The sequence below is a fragment of the Neovison vison genome, chromosome 9 (assembly GCF_020171115.1).
Source record: "Neovison vison isolate M4711 chromosome 9, ASM_NN_V1, whole genome shotgun sequence".
Classification (NCBI taxonomy): domain Eukaryota; kingdom Metazoa; phylum Chordata; class Mammalia; order Carnivora; family Mustelidae; genus Neogale; species Neogale vison.
This window is the reverse complement of record NC_058099.1, coordinates 36,214,520-36,232,615: the sequence shown is the minus strand read 5'-3', so window position 1 is coordinate 36,232,615 and position 18,096 is coordinate 36,214,520. Positions and strand designations below refer to the sequence as shown.

Below are 18,096 nucleotides of genomic sequence, written 5' to 3'. Positions count from 1 at the left end.
TGATGACCCACTGAAAAATGGCTCTTTGTAGACCTTAGATTTGGCAGATGCTGTTATGTGGGTAGAGTTCTTGGTAGAGCAGCAGAAGTACCCAGCACAAGTATTTGTCCTTCTCTACTGGCTGTGTCCTTTTAGATCCTAGCTGTTCAAGTGAGGTCCAGTTCTACCTTGGTCACCAGTGCCCACAATGTTTTAAAACAGTTGATCCAGTTAGATGACAGCAGAGGTTGGCCTATATTTCAGATGTCTAGATGGTGGATGCTTGTTTGCTTCCTTGGCAGTAGACCTCAGTGGAAGAGAGGAGAAGCATTGTCACCAAGAATTGACTACTGTTCCACAGTTAGGAAACTAGATGATGATTTGTTCTAATACAGTGTAGTGTTTCTGTCCCAAAACTAGTTTGTTATATTTATTGTTGTTTCATTGAGGGTGTCCCTAAGGCAGCTCAAGGAATAAGACTGTGCTTTTTTCCTTAGCATTTTTGTTGTAATCTAGGAATTGGTAAGCCTTCCAAAATATTTAGTGGAGCAGGAAGGGTTTGCAGGAACAAAATTGTGCCCTAAGGATGGATGGCATGTGGAATGCTCAAGAGAGACTGGTGGTCTTGAGAGGCAAGGCACAAGGATTAGCCCACATGTCTGCATAGTTTTTGTGCTAGCATCGACTCAAGGCTCTTGCCATTGCTTTTACTAGAATCCTGAAATCTGACTGTCCCAGTGAGCTGGCTTATTAGGTAAGTGAAAAATGGGGAAAGAAGAGAGGGAATGGATAAAAAGCTAAAAGGAGTTGTTATTTTAGAGAGGATTTTTTTTCCACCCACATTGGCTATTTAGGACTATGCTGTATAGTGGCCTGACTCATGAAACAAGTCTAGGCATGAATACAAAGTATTTTACTTAAGTTATTTGGCACTTTTGCCTTAAGCAGTCACCCCATGGCCTGGGCTGTTCTTAAGAAACATTCCTTTCTTTGTGACAAGTTTTCCTGAGGAGAATGCTTCTTCGCCATTTACCCAAGCCAGAGCACACTGGATCCGAGCAGTTACCAAGGTTCGACTCCGGCTGCAGGAGGTAGGAAATCTGTTTTTCTAGTACTAGTTGGGACAGTTTTTCCTTTGAAATTTGGAGACATATGGTGCTGACGAGGCAGTCAGTGATTAGTCATCTCCTTATAGTGTGCATCTGGGCATGCATGACAAGTAAGCTAGAGCCTTAAGGGATGGGAGGTGGCTGTGGGTTTCCTTCTATGCTGATTAATGGAAATCAGATAGACCTAGTGGGTTGAGAGCCTGAAGGTTAAGTTAAATGCTATTTTCAGTACCATCCTCACTTTGAGCCCTTTTCATGTTGAGTTTAGGATGGGGAACCATTACAAGGCCTCTTAGAGTCAGTTGTTGTCTCCCTTGGCTACCCACTTCAAGGCCACTGCCTCGCCTGTTAGGGAGGGCCTTTGTGATGTATACAGACAGGATGTTTTGTTTTTGTTTTTGTTTGTTTGTTTCTTTTACAACCCCACAGGTGCCCAGGGTGTTCCCACCTGCCCCCCCCACACACACCAAGGGGGGGGGGCACACGCACGGCCCCACGGGGCCGCGGGGCAGCCCCCTCCCTACGGCCGCGCAAAGACCATGGCGTGGCGTGGCGCAGCAACCCCGGCTCCGGGGGTGCGGTGGGCGGCGGAGTCTGGGGGAGAAGGGAACCCTCTTCCCCCAGAAAGGATGTTTTTAAATGATGACAAGTGGCTGTCAGTAGTATAATACTTGGCAGATACCTGCATTAAAAATACAAGCATGCTCACGTGTGTAAACACACTTGAAAAATAATTTATTTTGAAATAATTTCATACTTAGGGAAAAGTTGCCAAAATAACAGTATTAAGCTCTTAAATCTTTCTTGCCAAGGTGCTCCAGTTGTTGATGTCACCACAGTTTTCATCACCTTCTGTCCATTATGTGTGATTAATCTTTTTCTGAACCATTTGAGAAAAAGTTGAAGAGATGATGTTGTGTTATTCCTAAATAGTTCTATTTTTACTTCCCAAAAAAACAAAGCTACTTTCTTATATAAGTACAGTGTAACTATCCACTGGAGGAAATCAACAATGGCAACACCATCATAAAAATGCCATACAAATTTTGCCATCACAACAATGTCTCTTTTCTTCCCTAGTCCAGGGTATACTATCCAGGCTGACGTGTTGCATTTAGTAGTCATATCTCTTTAGTCTCCTCTAATCAGGAACAGTTCTTCAGTTTTATCTTGGACAGATGGTATAGGCCTTTTATTTTGTAGCATGTTCTTCATTTGGGGTCCATCCAGTGTTTCCTCATGTTCAGACTCAGGCCATGCTTTCTTGGCAGGAATTACACAAAAATGATGCTGGGCTCTTTTTAGTGAATTGTATCTGTTGGGTCCCCCCCAAATTGGGTACCCCAATAATGGGTCCGTGATTAAAGGAGCGAGACTGATACAAAGCGAAGGTCGAGCAAAGCTTTATTTAGCGCCAAGCATCAGGAATCAGACTGACCATCAAATAGACCAGTCCGGCCGCCCCTACAGAGAGGACAACCCCTCCCTGCTTTCTAGACTAACTTTTATAGAGCAAAGACCATGTGGTTGGGCCTGGCCCCACACACAGGTGGCCAATGAGATTGTAACACACACACAGGAAACTCCACAGTGATGCTAGGCGACCAATAGACATTTGATTTAGCCTATCACACCTTGGTTAGGATTGGCGCCAAAAGGCTCCCAAAGGGCGGGGTCCCATACTCCTTGGTAGGAGGAGACAGTATGCGCCCCACTGATTGAATACCTCCTTGTGGACTGACCCACCCTTGTACTTGGACTTTGTTACCTGGGACTGGTTTCCCAGACTTGCTTTTAAGTAAGTTCCCATGGGGGTTGGGGGAGCCAATTTTAAGTTTTACAACAAAATGGTAGTTCAACCGGGGTGGGCCTGCTCTGGCTAAACAGGCCCTTACAGTATCAGAAAGTACACGTGTCAACATGTGCTATCTGTTATGCCCCAATAATAGATCTGTGATTAAAGGAGTGAGACTGATACAAAGTAAAGGCCAAGCAAAGCTTTATTTTGCCCCAAGCATCAAGAATCAAATCTCTTAGAGAGAGGGCAACCCCACTCTTCTTTATGGACTGGCTTTTAAGGGCGAAGGCCATGTGTTGGGCCTGGCCACACACAGGTGGCCAATGACATTGTAATACACAGAGAAACTTCACAGTGTTGCTAGGTGACCAGTTGAATTAAAATTTAGGTTAGGATTGGCACCCAAAAGGCTCCCAAAGAGCGGGGCCCATACTCCTTGGTAGCTAGGGAGACAGTATGCAACCCCCCACTGATCGGATGTCTCCACCTGGCCTGATCCATCCTTGTATCTGTGCTTTGTTACCTGAGACTGGTTTCTGGGACTTGTTTTTAAGTAAGTCCCCTGGGGGAAGGGGAGCAGGGACAGTTTAAGGGTTAAACAATAGTGTTACTGTTTAACCTCAATGGAAGCCTCTGGCTAAAATATAAAAATATAATATAGGTCCTTATACTACCCTTAATATTAATGTCAGTCACCTAGTTAAGTTTTTATTGGCCAGGTTTCCAACCTGTTGAGGCACCTTTTTTTCCTTTTGTAGTTGATGTGACTGGTAAGTGTTTTGTGTACTTTGAAAATAGCCAGAAAAAAAAAAAAAGAAAAAGAAAATAGCCAGTATCTTATTCCGCATTGCATCTCCACCAGTGAGCTAAGCATTCATTGATGTCTCCTCTCTGAATCTTCCATCACTAATGGCGGCTGCCAAATGGTAACCTTCTATTTCCATTATACTTTCTACATTCATTAGTTGGCATTCTACTATAGGGAAGAGATTTCCCTTTTCTCCTGTCAATTTATTTATGTCACTGTGGACTCATAGATACCTAATTTATTATATAATGTATTACATTTTACAGTCATAATCATTTTTATCATTTATTTTGTCACTCATATTGTTCTAGCTCCTTACAAGCATTGCTAATTTGACCCTTCAGAGAGAAGATGTTTTAATAATGATTGAAAAGGTAGCTGCTCTGAATACAGGATGTTTAAGAATCTTTCTTTTGTGTAGGTGTTCTTTTTTTTATCAGAAACAATGACTGTTACCTATAAAACCCTGTAACTACATGTTCTAAAATTTTGAAAAGAAACTATTAACAGATTTGAAAATACTTATAATGAAAGTTTTCAGTGAGATTTGAACTTACTTGTTAAAAATATTTCTATTTGAGGGGTGCCTGGGTGGCTCTGTAGGTTAAAGCCTCTGCCTTTGGCTCAGGTCATGATCCCAGGGTCTTGGGATTGAGCCCCACATCAGGCTCTCTGCTCAGTGGGGAGCCTGTTTCCTCCTCTTTCTCTGCCTGCCTCTCTGCCTACTTGTAATCTCTGTCAAATAAATAAAAAAAATAAAAAAATAAAAATATTTCTATTTGGTAAGATAACAGAGAAAATGGGAACATAATTAGCCAAATTTTAACAAAATCTTTGAATAATTGCTATGTAGGAACCACTTGCACATCTTTCATTTGACTGATGTATCTGTATCTTTTTGGCAGCTTTGAAAACGAAGTATTGAAATAATTGAAAGTGGAACCAGACCTTCAAATAATCCTATAACAAAATGTTAAACCGAGATTTAAAAAATAATGAGGCATATTGTATCACATTGCTTTCACTAAAAATATTATTAGTACTTTTAGTGACAGCAAAAAACATTTTTTATCATTAGTAAATCTTAAATGATTGTTTCTTTTATGCTTTTTACATTTTTATAATGTAATGTATTAACACAGTTATACGTGTGTATAGATTTTAGGTTTGGAGTCTGTTGGTCTAGAGTGACAGGAGATAAACATTTAAAGTGAACATAGGGGCGCCCGGTTGGCTCAGTTGGTTAAGCGGCTGCCTTCGGCTCGGGTCATGATTCCGGGGTCCTGGGATCGAGCCCCGCATCAGGCTGTCGGCGGAGAGCCTGCTTCTCTCTCTCCCCATCTCCCTGCCACTCTGCTTACTTGTGCTCTCTCTCTAGCTGTCAAATAAACAAATAAAATATTAAAAAAAATAAATAAAGTGAACATTTATGGAGACAGTGTTACAATACCTACTAACTTTTTATTTGTAATTTTCCATAAGTAAGGGTTTTATAATTCTTATTATAAAGGAAAGTAAAACAAATAACATCCACATAAAAGTTCTGAATGAGAAAAACAAGAATATATTGGAGCAGGCACAGTTTGCTATGATTTTTTTTCTTTTTAAGAGGCAATTCATGGGGGCGCCTGGGTGGCTCAGCTGGTTAAAGCCTCTGCCTTCAGCTCAGGTCATGATCCCAGAGTTCTGGGATCGAGCCCCGCGTCGGGCTCTCTGCTCAGCGGGGAGCCTGCTTCCTGTGCTCTCTCTCTCTCTTTCTGCCTGCCTCTCCGCCTACTTGTGATTTCTGTCAAATAAATAAATAAAATCTTTAAAAAAAAAAAAAAGAGGCAATTCAGAATCTCTCAAAAAGAATGGCAAAAAACAGAACCACTGCTTAATAAGAGAACAGTAGTAAATACATACATAACACAGGTAATGTAACTAGAAGCTGATAAGATGTGGCCAAGAGGATAAAGATAAGCCAGAGTTTAATGAAGAGTATCAGAACAGTTTCAGGTAGAGGTAGAAGTATGCTATTTATACTTAACATGAGATTTGCCTAACTTAATTGAGGTTGTGACAGTAGGAAGTTAAGTACAGCACCCCAAATATTTTTCCTGAGTAAATTGGAAGTTCTATCAAGTCACCCTTTAATGGTCTGTCCAAGGTAATAATTGTTAGTTTCTTACTGTTCCATAGTTGCTTGGTGCAAGTGCAAGAAAATATGAATATATATTGTACCCTCTCACTTTTTTTTTTTTTAACAAAATTGGTGTACATACTGAGAACATCTTGTTTTTTCATTTGGAGATCCTTCCATATTAGCTTTAAGAGAATTTTTTCTCAATAGTTACAGATATTTTGCTGTATGAAGTTCCTTCAAGTATTTAACTAGTGTTCTGTTGATGTTAATTTGTTTGTTTCCAGTCATTTGCTATAACAAACCATGTTATAAATGAGCACCTTTTACATACATCATTTTGCAAGTATATTTGAGAGGATATGTATTTGTAAATTCGATAAATATTGTCATGTTGCTCTCCATTTGTCAGTAGCTTGAAACAGTAAAGGTTTATTTTGTTCATGCTGCTTGTCATCCTGCATGTCGAGGAGTTCTGCTTTAAGATGTCTCTCTCTGCAGTACAGGCTTATGAACAGCCTCCATCTAGGATATTGTCAGTATGGGTGGTGGAGGGAACGAAAAGATAAATGAAAGAGAACATAGCAAATTGCACTCTGGTTCTTAAAACTTCCACCCCGGTGCGGTGGCGGGGGGTGGTGCTGGGTGGCTCAGTGGGTCAAGCCTCTGCCTTCGGCTCCAGTCAGTCTCAGGGTTCTAGATCCAGCCCAGCATCTGGCTCTCTGCTCAGTGGGGAGCCTGCTTCCTCCTCTCCCTCTGCCTGTCTCTCTGCATACTTGTGATCACTCTCTCTCTGTAAAATAAAGAAAGAAAGAAAGAAAGAAAATCTTTAAAACAAACAAGCAAAAAAACTTCCACCCAGGAATATACAATATGTCACTTTTGCTCACATTTCCCTGGCTAAAGCAAGTCATATAACCATATTTAACCTCAAGTGAACAGCATAGTATACCTTGAAAGAGAAGGAGAAAGCTTTTGTGAGCAGCTTTAATGACTACCCCAAAGGATATTTGCCTTCCACAGATAATGTACCAATTTATACTCCTATTAGTAATGTCATGAGGGTGCTTTTTTTCTTCCCAAATCCACCGGTAGAGTGATTTATTCAAATTTTTGAATTTTTGCTGGTCTACTGGGCAGTGTTTTCTCAGTAGAATTTAGGTGTGTGTATCTTAGTACAGTTAAGGGTATTTTCATACAAGTAAAGGCTGTTAGTATTTACTATTTTGTGAATAGTCTAGTCATATTCTTTGCTCATTTTTTTTTCTATTGAACTTTTTTTCCAGGAGCTTAGTTTTAGGGAAATTAACCCTTGCCTGTGATATGAGTTGCCATATTTTTTCCTCAATGTATCCTTGTGAGAAAGTTTTTTAACCTTAATGAGCCACATTTTCCTAATCCACAAGATGGGGAAAGTAATAGTACGCTTTATAGAGTTTTAAGTTATCTAGTAAAACTATGATTTAAAAAAAAGAGGAAATCAGAAAAAAATATACTTCAGTGACTCCACATTGCCTTCATGATAAAATAAAACCTTGATAATTTCATTGTGACTCCAAGTATGGTCCATGGACCAGCCCAGGAAGTGTTTGTTTCTACTTTTTGATGAAGTAAGTACTGAAATTGAAGTAAGTACTTTAAGTGAGCATTTAGAGGCAGTTTGGATTGCTGTAATACCATGTGCATGATAATATCCCTGTCTCATTGAACAGGGTTTAGACAAAAAATATTAATCCATGACATGTTGGAATAAAAAAACCAAATCCTCCACAAAAAGAACTGGAAAAGCACTGATACAGACTTTACATGCCTTTCTGGTCTTACCTCTTTGTGCTATTCTGTTGGTTTTTTTTTTTTTTTTTTTAATCTCAGAGACTTTGCACTTGTTGTTTGCCATGCATGGAATACTCTTCCTCTTTCTCCACTTAGCTAAATTTTTATTCACATTTAAAATCCAGTCAGGTGTCAGTTTTGGAGGTTGTTTCCAGACTCTGTGCATACATTTTCTAGACCGAAATGTGATGGAGTTTCTTATTTACTGTTTGATCTAACTTTCCTCCGTTCCTGTAAGATTCTTGATTGTTGGGGCTATGCTGTTTATTGCTGCTGTTCGAAAGTCCTGTAGAGAACCTAGCAGAGTGTTTTGCCAAACTTTTATGGATGCTTAACTAGCCAAAAAAATCTGCCAGCATTTTCACAGAAGTATCCACATGCCTCTTTATCTCTTAATTAAATCTATTTTTAATTTTTTTCCAGGGCTTAGTAACTATGAAATATTAGCTATGTTTTCTTATATAACTTTTATATACATTAAATATAAAGTTACTGAATTTAGACCACACTATGTGTGCATTTAAAATTTTCCTCACTTAGGGGTGCCTGGATGGCTCAGTGGGTTAAAGCCTCTGCCTTCGGCTCAGGTCATGATCCCAGAGTACTGGGATCGAGCCCCTCATCGGGCTCTCTGCTCATCAGGGAGCCTGCTTCCTTCTCTCTCTCTCCCTCTCTCTGCCTGCCTCTCTGCCTACATGTGATCTCAATCTGTCAAATAAATAAATAAAATCTTTAAAAAAATAATAAATAAATAAAATTTTCCTCACTTTGGGGCGCCTGGGTGGCTCAGTGGGTTAAGCCACTGCCTTCGGCTCAGGTCATGATCTCAGAGTCCTGGGATCGAGCCCCGCATCGGGCTCTCTGCTCAGCAGGGAGCCTGCTTCCTCCTCTCTCTCTGCCTGCCTCTCTGCCTGCTTGTGATCTCCGTCTGTCAAATAAATAAATAAAATCTTTAAAAAAAAATTTTTTTTCCTCACTTAGATTATTTTTGTGAGCTTTATTCTGAGTTGTTGTTGTTTTTTAGATTTTATTTATTTATTTGACAGAAAGAGACAGCGAGAGAAGGAACACAGGCAGTGGGGGTTGCTGGAGAGGGAGAAGCAGCTTCTTCGCTGAGCAGGGAGCCTGATGTGGGGCTCAATCCCAGGACAGTGGGAACATGACCCAAGTCGAAGACAGATGCTTAACGACTGAGCCACATAGGCACCCCTATTTTGGGTTATTAAATATTTTTTGGAAACATTTCATGATTATTATTAACTAATAATATTTCATTATGTTGATGTTCCTTAACAACTTATATTTTTTTATAATTTACAAATAATGATATAATGAGCATTATTGTGCATGAATCTGTTTTTGATTTTGATTATTTCTTTACCTTAGATTTCTCAAAGTAGATTCAAATAAATTACTGAGTTAAGGAGTATATGCCTTTTAAAGATTTCTGATAAACTTCTGATGTGTTTTCAGAAAGGTTTTTCCAATCCATACTTTCAGTAGTTGAACGTGCCACACCAACACTGAGTATTATTTTAGAAAATGTTTGCCAATTTGGCAAAATAGCATCTCTCTTCAGAAGAGTGGTATCTCCTTGTTTTAATTTGCATTTCTTTTATTGTGATTTGAATATTTCTGATAAATTTATAGAACATTCATACTTCTTCAGCTGATAACTGCATTCCATAGACTTTAAGGAGCTACCATAGGAACGTAGCTACCTTATGCCATGCCTATAAGCAGCTTGAGGGGAGAGATCATATAGGTCATCTCTGTATCTAGGCTGGTTGAGCACCTGGTCATATGTACTTAATAAGTGTTTGATGACATTGCAGTAATGTTAGTAGTGTGGGTGGAATGGATATGATTCTGTACCTTATTTGGCTTAGCTGCAGAAAAATCTGGGGGAGGAGGTGAGACTTTTAGCTCTAGAAACGGAGACTGCGGTGGCAGCAGGTGGGTGGGTGTTCCAGGTGGAAGGGACAGTGAAGGAGAAGACATGAAGGTAGGCCGTGAGGAAGCCTTGACAGAAGCTCTTAGGTTGCTAAAGAAAGCTGAAGAAGGAGAGACTTATTTAGTAAGCAGAAATGGAACTGAGCAAATAGATTAGAAGGCCTGTGTTTAAATGGATCAATCCCATGAGATCCAAGATTGGGGTTGGTCAGCCTGAGAGATAGATCAGCATTTTCTCAGGGAAGATCATTAAGACAGAATGAATCAACTCTCCCACAAAGTACTGTTGTGTTCTTGTGACTCTCTCTCTAGTGGAGACTTTCTTCCTCTGCTATTATTGAAACCTGAAAAAGGTATTCCCCTTGGGGAAAAATGCTCAAGTGGAGCAACTTTGAGGACCCCATCTCTTAGACTTAATTGCACCAGGAAAGAATTCTTTCTATAATTTTAAACTCCAGGATTTTGCTCTGATCAAGGCTGCCTATCTTAACTTTCACCACTTCAACTCTTTGCCCTAATTGAGGCCACACTTATCCCTCCTTTTTCCCACAATCTGTCATCCCTCTTCCTAACCATTGCTACTATAACAATTAAAAAACTAAAGAATGTTTTGGATAAGTAATAAGTGTGAAAATAGAAAATTACACAAAACATAAACTTAAACATGTATAGTGCAATATTTCCTTCCTACTTCAAACTTCCAGGCCTCTAGTCCCTATCTCCCCCTTTGTTACCTGTGTTTTGTGAATCAGTCCACAGATAATCTGTGCAATTATAAGCATATGCATGTGTGCACATGCATGCTTGTGTATATTAACATACATTGCTCTTCACATTTTAAAATTTAATGTTATATCTTGGAGATTTTTCCATATTAGTCCAAATACAGCTCTTCCATTCTCTTTTAATAGCTATGTAATATTTCTCTTGGGGGATATATTATAATTTATATACTCTGTCCTCTCTTGATAGATTTTTTAATTGTTTCTAATCTTGTGCTACTACTGAACACTGTCGAAAATGAAAATCCTGTAGTAAGCCTGAATACTTGTAGACCTCTCTCAACTACAGCTTTTACTTTTTTTTTTTTTCCAACCACAACTTTTAGCATCACTCTTCAAACTTTGTGGTAATCCCTACTCAAGATCAGGCTCTACTACTGCTTTACAAACTAGAGAAAGCTCTCTTAGATGAGGGGTCTAGCTGTTGCTCCAACAGGTCCCTTCCGCCCTTTGCAAACTGGAGTTCTTACTGACATCTGAGACCAGAATCAGTACATTTTCTACTGACTAAAACCTGGCTGTTTGCTAAAGCTCCCCACTGCCCCGCCTCTTTTAAAGTAAACTCTACCCTCAGCGTGGCGCTTGAACTCATTTCCCCGAGATCAGAAGTCACATGTTCTACTGACTGAGCCAGCCAGGCACCACTAAAGGGGGAGGGTAATGCCTTTTTCATGCCCCGTTACTGGGTGAAGAGTGAGGCTTAGGTTTCTCAGTCTCTCTGTGCCACTTCCAGACCATTACTAGATATTCACATAACCTATTCTGATCCTCAGCTTCCTTGTTGCAGTTAGGTCCCAATTGTTCCATAATTCCTCATTCAATGAAAACTTTATTACCTATATCACAATTTTCCTTTTGATCTCAACTGCTGCCACCATCATCATCATCATAACCATACTTACTGGGAATTACTATTTTTTTTTTTTAAAGATTATTTATTTATTTATTTGAGAGAGAGAGACAGTGAGAGAGAGCATGAGTGAGGAGAAGGTCAGAGAGCGAAGCAGACTCCCCATGGAGCTGGGAGCCTGATGTGGGACTCGATCCCGGGACTCCAGGATCACGCCCTGAGCCGAAGGCAGTCGTCCAACCAACTGAGCCACCCAGGCGTCCCGGGAATTACTATTTTTTAAAAAGATTTTATTTATGGGGCACCTTGGTGGCTCAGTGGGTTAAGCCGCTGCCTTCGGCTCAGGTCATGATCTCAGGGTCCTGGGATCGAGTCCCACATCGGGCTCTCTGCTCAGCAGGGAGCCTGCTTCCTCCTCCCTCTCTCTCTCTGCCTGCCTCTCTGCCTACTTGTGATCTCTCTCTGTCAAATAAATAAATAAAATCTTTTAAAAAAAAGATTTTATTTATTATCAGAGAGCAAGGAAGAGAGAGCACAAGCAGAGGGAGCAGCAGGTAGAGGAAGAAGCAGGCTCCCCACAGAGCAAGGAGCCAGGTGCGGGACTTGATCCCAGGACCCTGAGATCATGACCTGAGCCAAAGGCAGGTGCTTAAGCAACTGAGTCACCCAGGCATCCCTGGATATTACTATTACTATAAATACTTTACATGCATTATCCAAATGAATCCCTCACAGTAATTTTACAAATCAGGCTTTGTTATTTGGCCCATTTTATAGATTAAAAAAAACGAGGTTTAGACAGTTAGAAACTTGATTGGGGTCATTTAGCTGATAAGAGAACTGCATTCAAGTCTAGATCTCTTTAACTCTGGAGCCTGTGGTTTTTTTTTTTTTTTAGATTTTTTTTTTAAAAAAATATTTTATTTATTTATTTGACAGAGATCACAAGTAGGCAGAGAGGCAGGGAGAAAGAGAGAGAGAGAGGAGGAAGCAGGCTCCCTGCTGAGCAGAGAGCCGGATGTGGGACTCTATCCCAGGACTCTGGAATCATGACCTGAGCCGAAGGCAGAGGCTTTAACCCACTGAGCCACCCAGGCGCCCCGGAGCCTGTGTTTTTAACACTATTTCCCACCATAATCTTAGAACTCCAGAGTATGGAAAAATTCTGTTCCACAGAACTTCAGTTTCTACAACTGTCAATAGATTCTCTATTACGTGATAAAGAGATCCATGGTCAAAGAAATTTGGGAAACAGTAGGTACCAGTAGAGTGTAACATCAACAGATTACTCTACTGTAGGCTTGGTATACTTCTTTAAGAGGAGGATATAATGTGCACAGTGTTATGGCAAACTTATTTGACCATATAACTCTGTTTTGGAGAAGCATTCTGTAGGACTCATTTTCTAAGGAATACATTTGAAGAAAGTCTGTCTCAGTTGATTTCATTATCATTTTATTAAAACTGCATTTGTGGACATCATCATTGAGCTCATAGCTACCTAATTTAGTGGTTGCTTTTAAATCTCAATGGACCTCTCTGCAGTATTCAACACTCTAAACACTCCTCTTTTTTTTTTTTTTTAAGATTTTATTTATTTATTTGACAGACAGATCACAAGTAGGCAGAGAGGCAGGCAGAGAGAGAAGGGGAAGCAGGCTCCCCGCTGAGCAGAGAGCTTGATGCGGGGCTCCATCCCAGGACCCTGAGACCATGACCTGAGCTGAAGGCAGAGGCTTTAACCCACTGAGCCACCCAGGCGCCCCTCCTCTTTTGACATTTAAGAAACCATCCTCATTGTCACTCTTCCCTGAACTCTCTTTAGGCTCCTTTTTCTGATTTCTTTTTTTTTTTTCTCACTTCTTAAATGTTGGTCTTTCTGGGGTACTTTGCTCAATCCTCTTTTCATACAAATCCCCAACATTCTTTTTATGAAATCTCATTCATTATGTCAGTTACTACTTATATGTGGGTTGCTCTTCTGTCTGTGTATTTAGCCCCAATCTGTCCCCTGAATTCTAGGTTCTTATTTCTAACTACTTCTTGTATATTCGCTTGTCCCATCAGCATCTAAAATCCAACACATTTAACCAAAGACATCGTTGAGGAACTTTATAATTGTCAAATTTCATCTTTCCAGTCACCTATCACTATGGCTTCTTCCTGTCTTCATACAAAGGTGAATTTCTTAAGGATACCACTATTAACACCCACTCAGCTCCAACTTTGGAATTTCATTCTACCTAATATTTTAGTTTTTACCAAAGCAGATGAATTCCAAGGACTAAGCGAGATTTGTGTATTAGAGGAACAGAAAAGGAGGGACTGACATTGTTTCTAAAGTAAAACAGAGACAAATATATTGTGCTTTGTGTACTCTTCCAGTCTTCCCATCTAGCCCTTCTTCTGTACCATTTCCCCTTATTGGACTGAAAAAGGAAAAGGAATCCTGTTTTCTGTGTGTGTGTGTGTGTGTGTGTGTGTGTGTTTTTAAGTAACGGATATCTTTTTTATTGAGATACAAGTCATACAACCTAAAATTCACCATTTTAAAATATATTATTCAGTGTGTTTTAGTATATTCACTATGTTGTACAGCCATCACCATCAGTTTCATCACCATCTAATTTCAGAACATTTCCATCACTCCAAAGGAAATGCCATTCCCATTAATAAGTCATTCCTCATTTTCTGCTTTGCTCTAGCCTCTGGCAGCCATTAATTTACTTTCTGTCTCTATGGATATGTCTGTTCTGGACATGTCATGTAAATGAAATCATACAATATGTGGCTTGTTGTATCTGTCTTCTGTCACTTAACATAATGTTTTTAAGGTTCATCTATGTTGCAGCATCTATCAGTACTTGATTCCTTAATATGGCTGAGCAATATTCCATTCTGTGGATATACCACATTTTGTTTATCCATTAATCTATGGTTGAACATTTGGTTTGCTTTCACCTTTGTGCTATTATGAATAATGCTGCTGTGAACATTCATGTACATTTTTTTGTATGGACATAAATTTTTGGTTCTCTTGGGTATATACATAGGGATAGAATTGCTAAGTTAGATGGTTACTACATTTAACCTTCTGAGAAACTGTCAGACTGTTTTTTCCAAACAGCTTGTTCCATTTTATATTCCCATAAACAACATATTAGAGTTCTAGTTTCTTTACATCCTTACCAATACTTGTTAATCTTTTTGTTATAACCATCCTAGTGCATGTAAAGTGGTGTTTCTTGTGATTCTGATTCACATCTCTCTAGTGACTAATAATGTCAAGCATCTTTTCACATGCTTATTGTACATTTGTATATATTCTTTGAAGAAATGTTTATTCAGGGGCGCCTGGGTGGCTCAGTGGGTTAAGCCGCTGCCTTCGACTCAGGTCATGATCTCGGGGTCCTGGGATCGAGTCCCACATCGGGCTCTCTGCTCAGCAGGGGGCCTGCTTCCCTTCCTCTTCTCTGCCTGCCTCTCTACCTACTTGTGATCTCTCTCTGTCAAATAAATAAATAAAAATCTTTAAAAAAAAAAAAGAAATGTCTATTCAAATCTTCTGCCCATTTTTACATTGGGTTATTCACCTTTTTATTGTTGAGTTGTAAGATTTCTTTTTTTTTTTTAAAAAAAAACCTGAGCCTTTGAAGTAATAAGAAGCTGTTTTTTACAGGGTTGTGAAGTAGCCTGCCTATGTCAGTCCCTCCTTTTCTGTTCCTCTAATACACAAATCTCGCTTAGTCCTTGGAATTCATCTGCTCTGGTAAAAACTAAAATATTAGGTAGAATGAAATTCCAAAGTTGGAGCTGAGTGGGCATTAATAGTGGTATCCTTAAGAAATTTATTCTGTTACACATGAAGACAGGCCCTCTACCTTTTCCACCCCCATCTGCACTGAACAGAGCAGGAGTACCTGGAAAGGACACACATGGTTCTCCTGCCCATGTTCTGTTAGGAAGCAATCCAACACAGAGAAGGAAGCTGACACTGGGCGAGTTCTCTTCCTTTAAAGCGAACAGCCAGTATATTTATTCTATTCCATTCTAAAGTCTCCCTGCAAAGGAAGGGAAAACACCAGGGTACTTGGCTTCTGAATCTGGATTGTCTCCTTTTTTCTTCTGCCTTTTAAATCCATAATACCCTCAAAACCCTGATTTCAGAATTGTGTACCTCCCCTCCCATATGTTGAAATCTTAATATCTCAGAATGTAATTGTATTTGGACAGAGGGTCTTTACAGAGGTAATTATGGTAAATTGAGGTGTTTTGGATGATCTCATGTCCAATATGAATGGTGTTCTTACAAAAAGAGTTTAGGACACAGATAGAAGAGCCTGTGAAGACAAAGAGCAGATGGCTATCTGAGGTGAAGAAAAGAGGCCTCAGAAGAAACCAATCTTGTTGACACCTTGATCTTGGTACTTCTAGCCTCCAGTATTGTAAGGAAATAAATTTCTGTTGCTTAAACCACCCAGTCTGTAATATTATGTTATGGCAGCCTTTGCAAACTAATACACCTTCAAGGTAGAAGGGGAAAGAAGATGATAGAAGAAGTTTCTGTGTCTGTCACCTGTGAAATTCTGTTTTCTGAGGTCTAGTTGGTGGGAAATGTGGTTGCCAGGCTGGTATATGGAGAACCCATTCACAATATACCATGTCTTTTGTATCCATTTACTATTAACCCTCTTATTACTAAAATGGGCTAACTGGAAATAGAGTTGGGTCCTTGCAGTAGCTCAGTCTTTTTTTTTTTTTAAGATTTTATTTATTTATTTGACAGAGATCACAAGTAGGCAGAGAGGCAGGCAGAGAGAAGGGGGGGGGAGTGGGCTCCTCGCTGGGCAGAGAGCCCGATGCGGGACTTGATCCCAGGACCCTGGGATTATGACCTGAGCCGAAGGCAGAGGCTTTAACCCACTGACCCACCCAGGTGCCCCGCAGTACCTCAGTCTTAAAACCTGAGAGAACTTGAACAAATCACTATTTTCTATTTCTCAGTCTCCTCTACTATAAAATTAAGGATAACTGTCTTCTCTTACAGATTTCTGGTGAGATCATAGAAAATTGAATTTTTTTAAGTGTAAAGTTCTAGATATAATTGCTTGAGAGTTAACAATAGGCCTCCTATTACCAGAAGTATTGTTTTTCAGGGCTCACACATACCTTCCTAGCCTAGGACTAAGTGACCTGTCAGAGGTCTTGCTGCTCACAACTGGAGCCTTTGCTACTGAGTGGGAACACAGCGAAACTGCTTCTGATGGCTAAAGCAGGAAGGAGCCAGTGCCATAGGATTTCAGGTTTTTATAGGGATCTAGATTCCTTGATAGCATGGGGTTCCCGGGATAACTATAAGGGTCACTCAGAGAAGGCTCTCTATTTAGTTTAATGGTGCTTCTCTGGGGCTTGAGAGGAAGAAGTCAGTGGAATGCCTAACCCAGAGGAGTCTAGGGAAGGTGGACAAAGGCTGCCATGGGTACTGCTGGGGATATTTTCCAAGAGCTGCTTTTGTGTGCCAATCAGGAGAAATGCTTAACATTTCTCAGTGGTTTTTTTCCCCTGAAGTGTTTTGGACATGTTTAGAACCTGGATCTTGATGTTTATCAGTGGTTGGTCTTCTGTAAATCTTAGATCTGGTTCTAGGCTGTGACTGAACCCTTGTGAATTTTAAGATGTCACATCTGTGCCTGGGATTTGGGGCAACTCTTTTTGAAGCAGTGGAGTCTTGCTGTGGTTTCTGAGGTGCATATCAAAACATCGCTGAGGAATACCGTGATACCATTGACTTGCCTAGAGTCAGAGGAGGGTATCAGATACTGGCAGCAGGCTTAGCTCCAGCTGGCAGTGTTTTCTGGGCATAATATCAGTAAAGAGTGGTACTTTTTATGTACCACTTTTTGTGGTACACCACTTTTATTTACCACAAACTTTTATGTAACTGGTCTGATTGATACCTCTCTATAAAATTATAAATTACTTGTTTCTAGATAATAAAGCAGCTCTTCTTGCTTTCTCTTACTTTCTCTGACTCTTGATGCTTGTTTGATTGTCCACCCAGTGGGAACATTTGATGATATTGCTGGGAAGGAACTTTTCCTCTGTGAGAGAAAATCCTGTTGCCAAAGTTATGCAAAAGAAGCAACTGAAAGAAAAAAAAAAAAAGGAGCAACTGATAAAATTATTCCCCTTTTAATCAAGCCAACCAGTAAGTGGGTACCACTGGGTTATTGGGCTATTTTAAGACTCTTTGTTATCATTTAGGAGTTTATAGGCCACAAGGGAGATAGAAATAATTAAGTTAAATATTTTCATTTTTTTCCCCAGATACTTTCCTCAGTCTTGATTGTCATTTTTCTCTGCAGCATTCCAGTGTGTGTTTTGAAACTCCCTATTTGTAACTTCCTATTTCTGTGACTTCCATTATTCTAGATTTTCCCATTCTCTTCCTTCCTTTCTTACCTTGCCAGTCTCCTTCCCTGCTTGTCTCTTTCTACAGATTCCCCCACAGGCATTTTTTTCCATCTCAAATCTCTATTCAGCCTCTAATCCAGAATCCTTAATTGAGCAACTACTGTATATAGCTAGTACTGTGCTTGATCCTGGCTTTTGTGCTAGGTAGCCAGTCGAATTCCAGCTGGCCTTTCTAAGTAAACAATTCCCAAATCTATACTTTTTTTTTTTTTTTAAGATTTTATTTATTTATTTGGGAGAGAGACAGTGAGAGAGAACATGAGCGAGGAGAAGGTCAGAGGGAGAAGCAGACTTCCCATGGAGCTGGGAGACCGATATGGGACTCGATCCCAGGACCCTGAGATCATGACCTGAGCCGAAGGCAGTCGTCCAACCAACTGAGCCACCC

At 40.0% G+C, this 18,096-nt stretch overlaps 1 protein-coding gene across 4 annotated transcripts in view; it reads left to right on the top strand.

The window, feature by feature from the left end:
• UNC13B (unc-13 homolog B) overlaps nt 1-18,096 on the top strand; it is a 237,987-nt gene that overhangs the window by 147,589 nt on the left and 72,302 nt on the right. For all 4 annotated transcript variants that reach the window (XM_044265433.1, XM_044265432.1, XM_044265431.1 and 1 more), the window contains one exon: nt 980-1,070. In XM_044265433.1, coding sequence (XP_044121368.1) covers nt 980-1,070 — 91 coding nt within the window. The remainder of the gene's footprint in view (nt 1-979; nt 1,071-18,096) is intronic.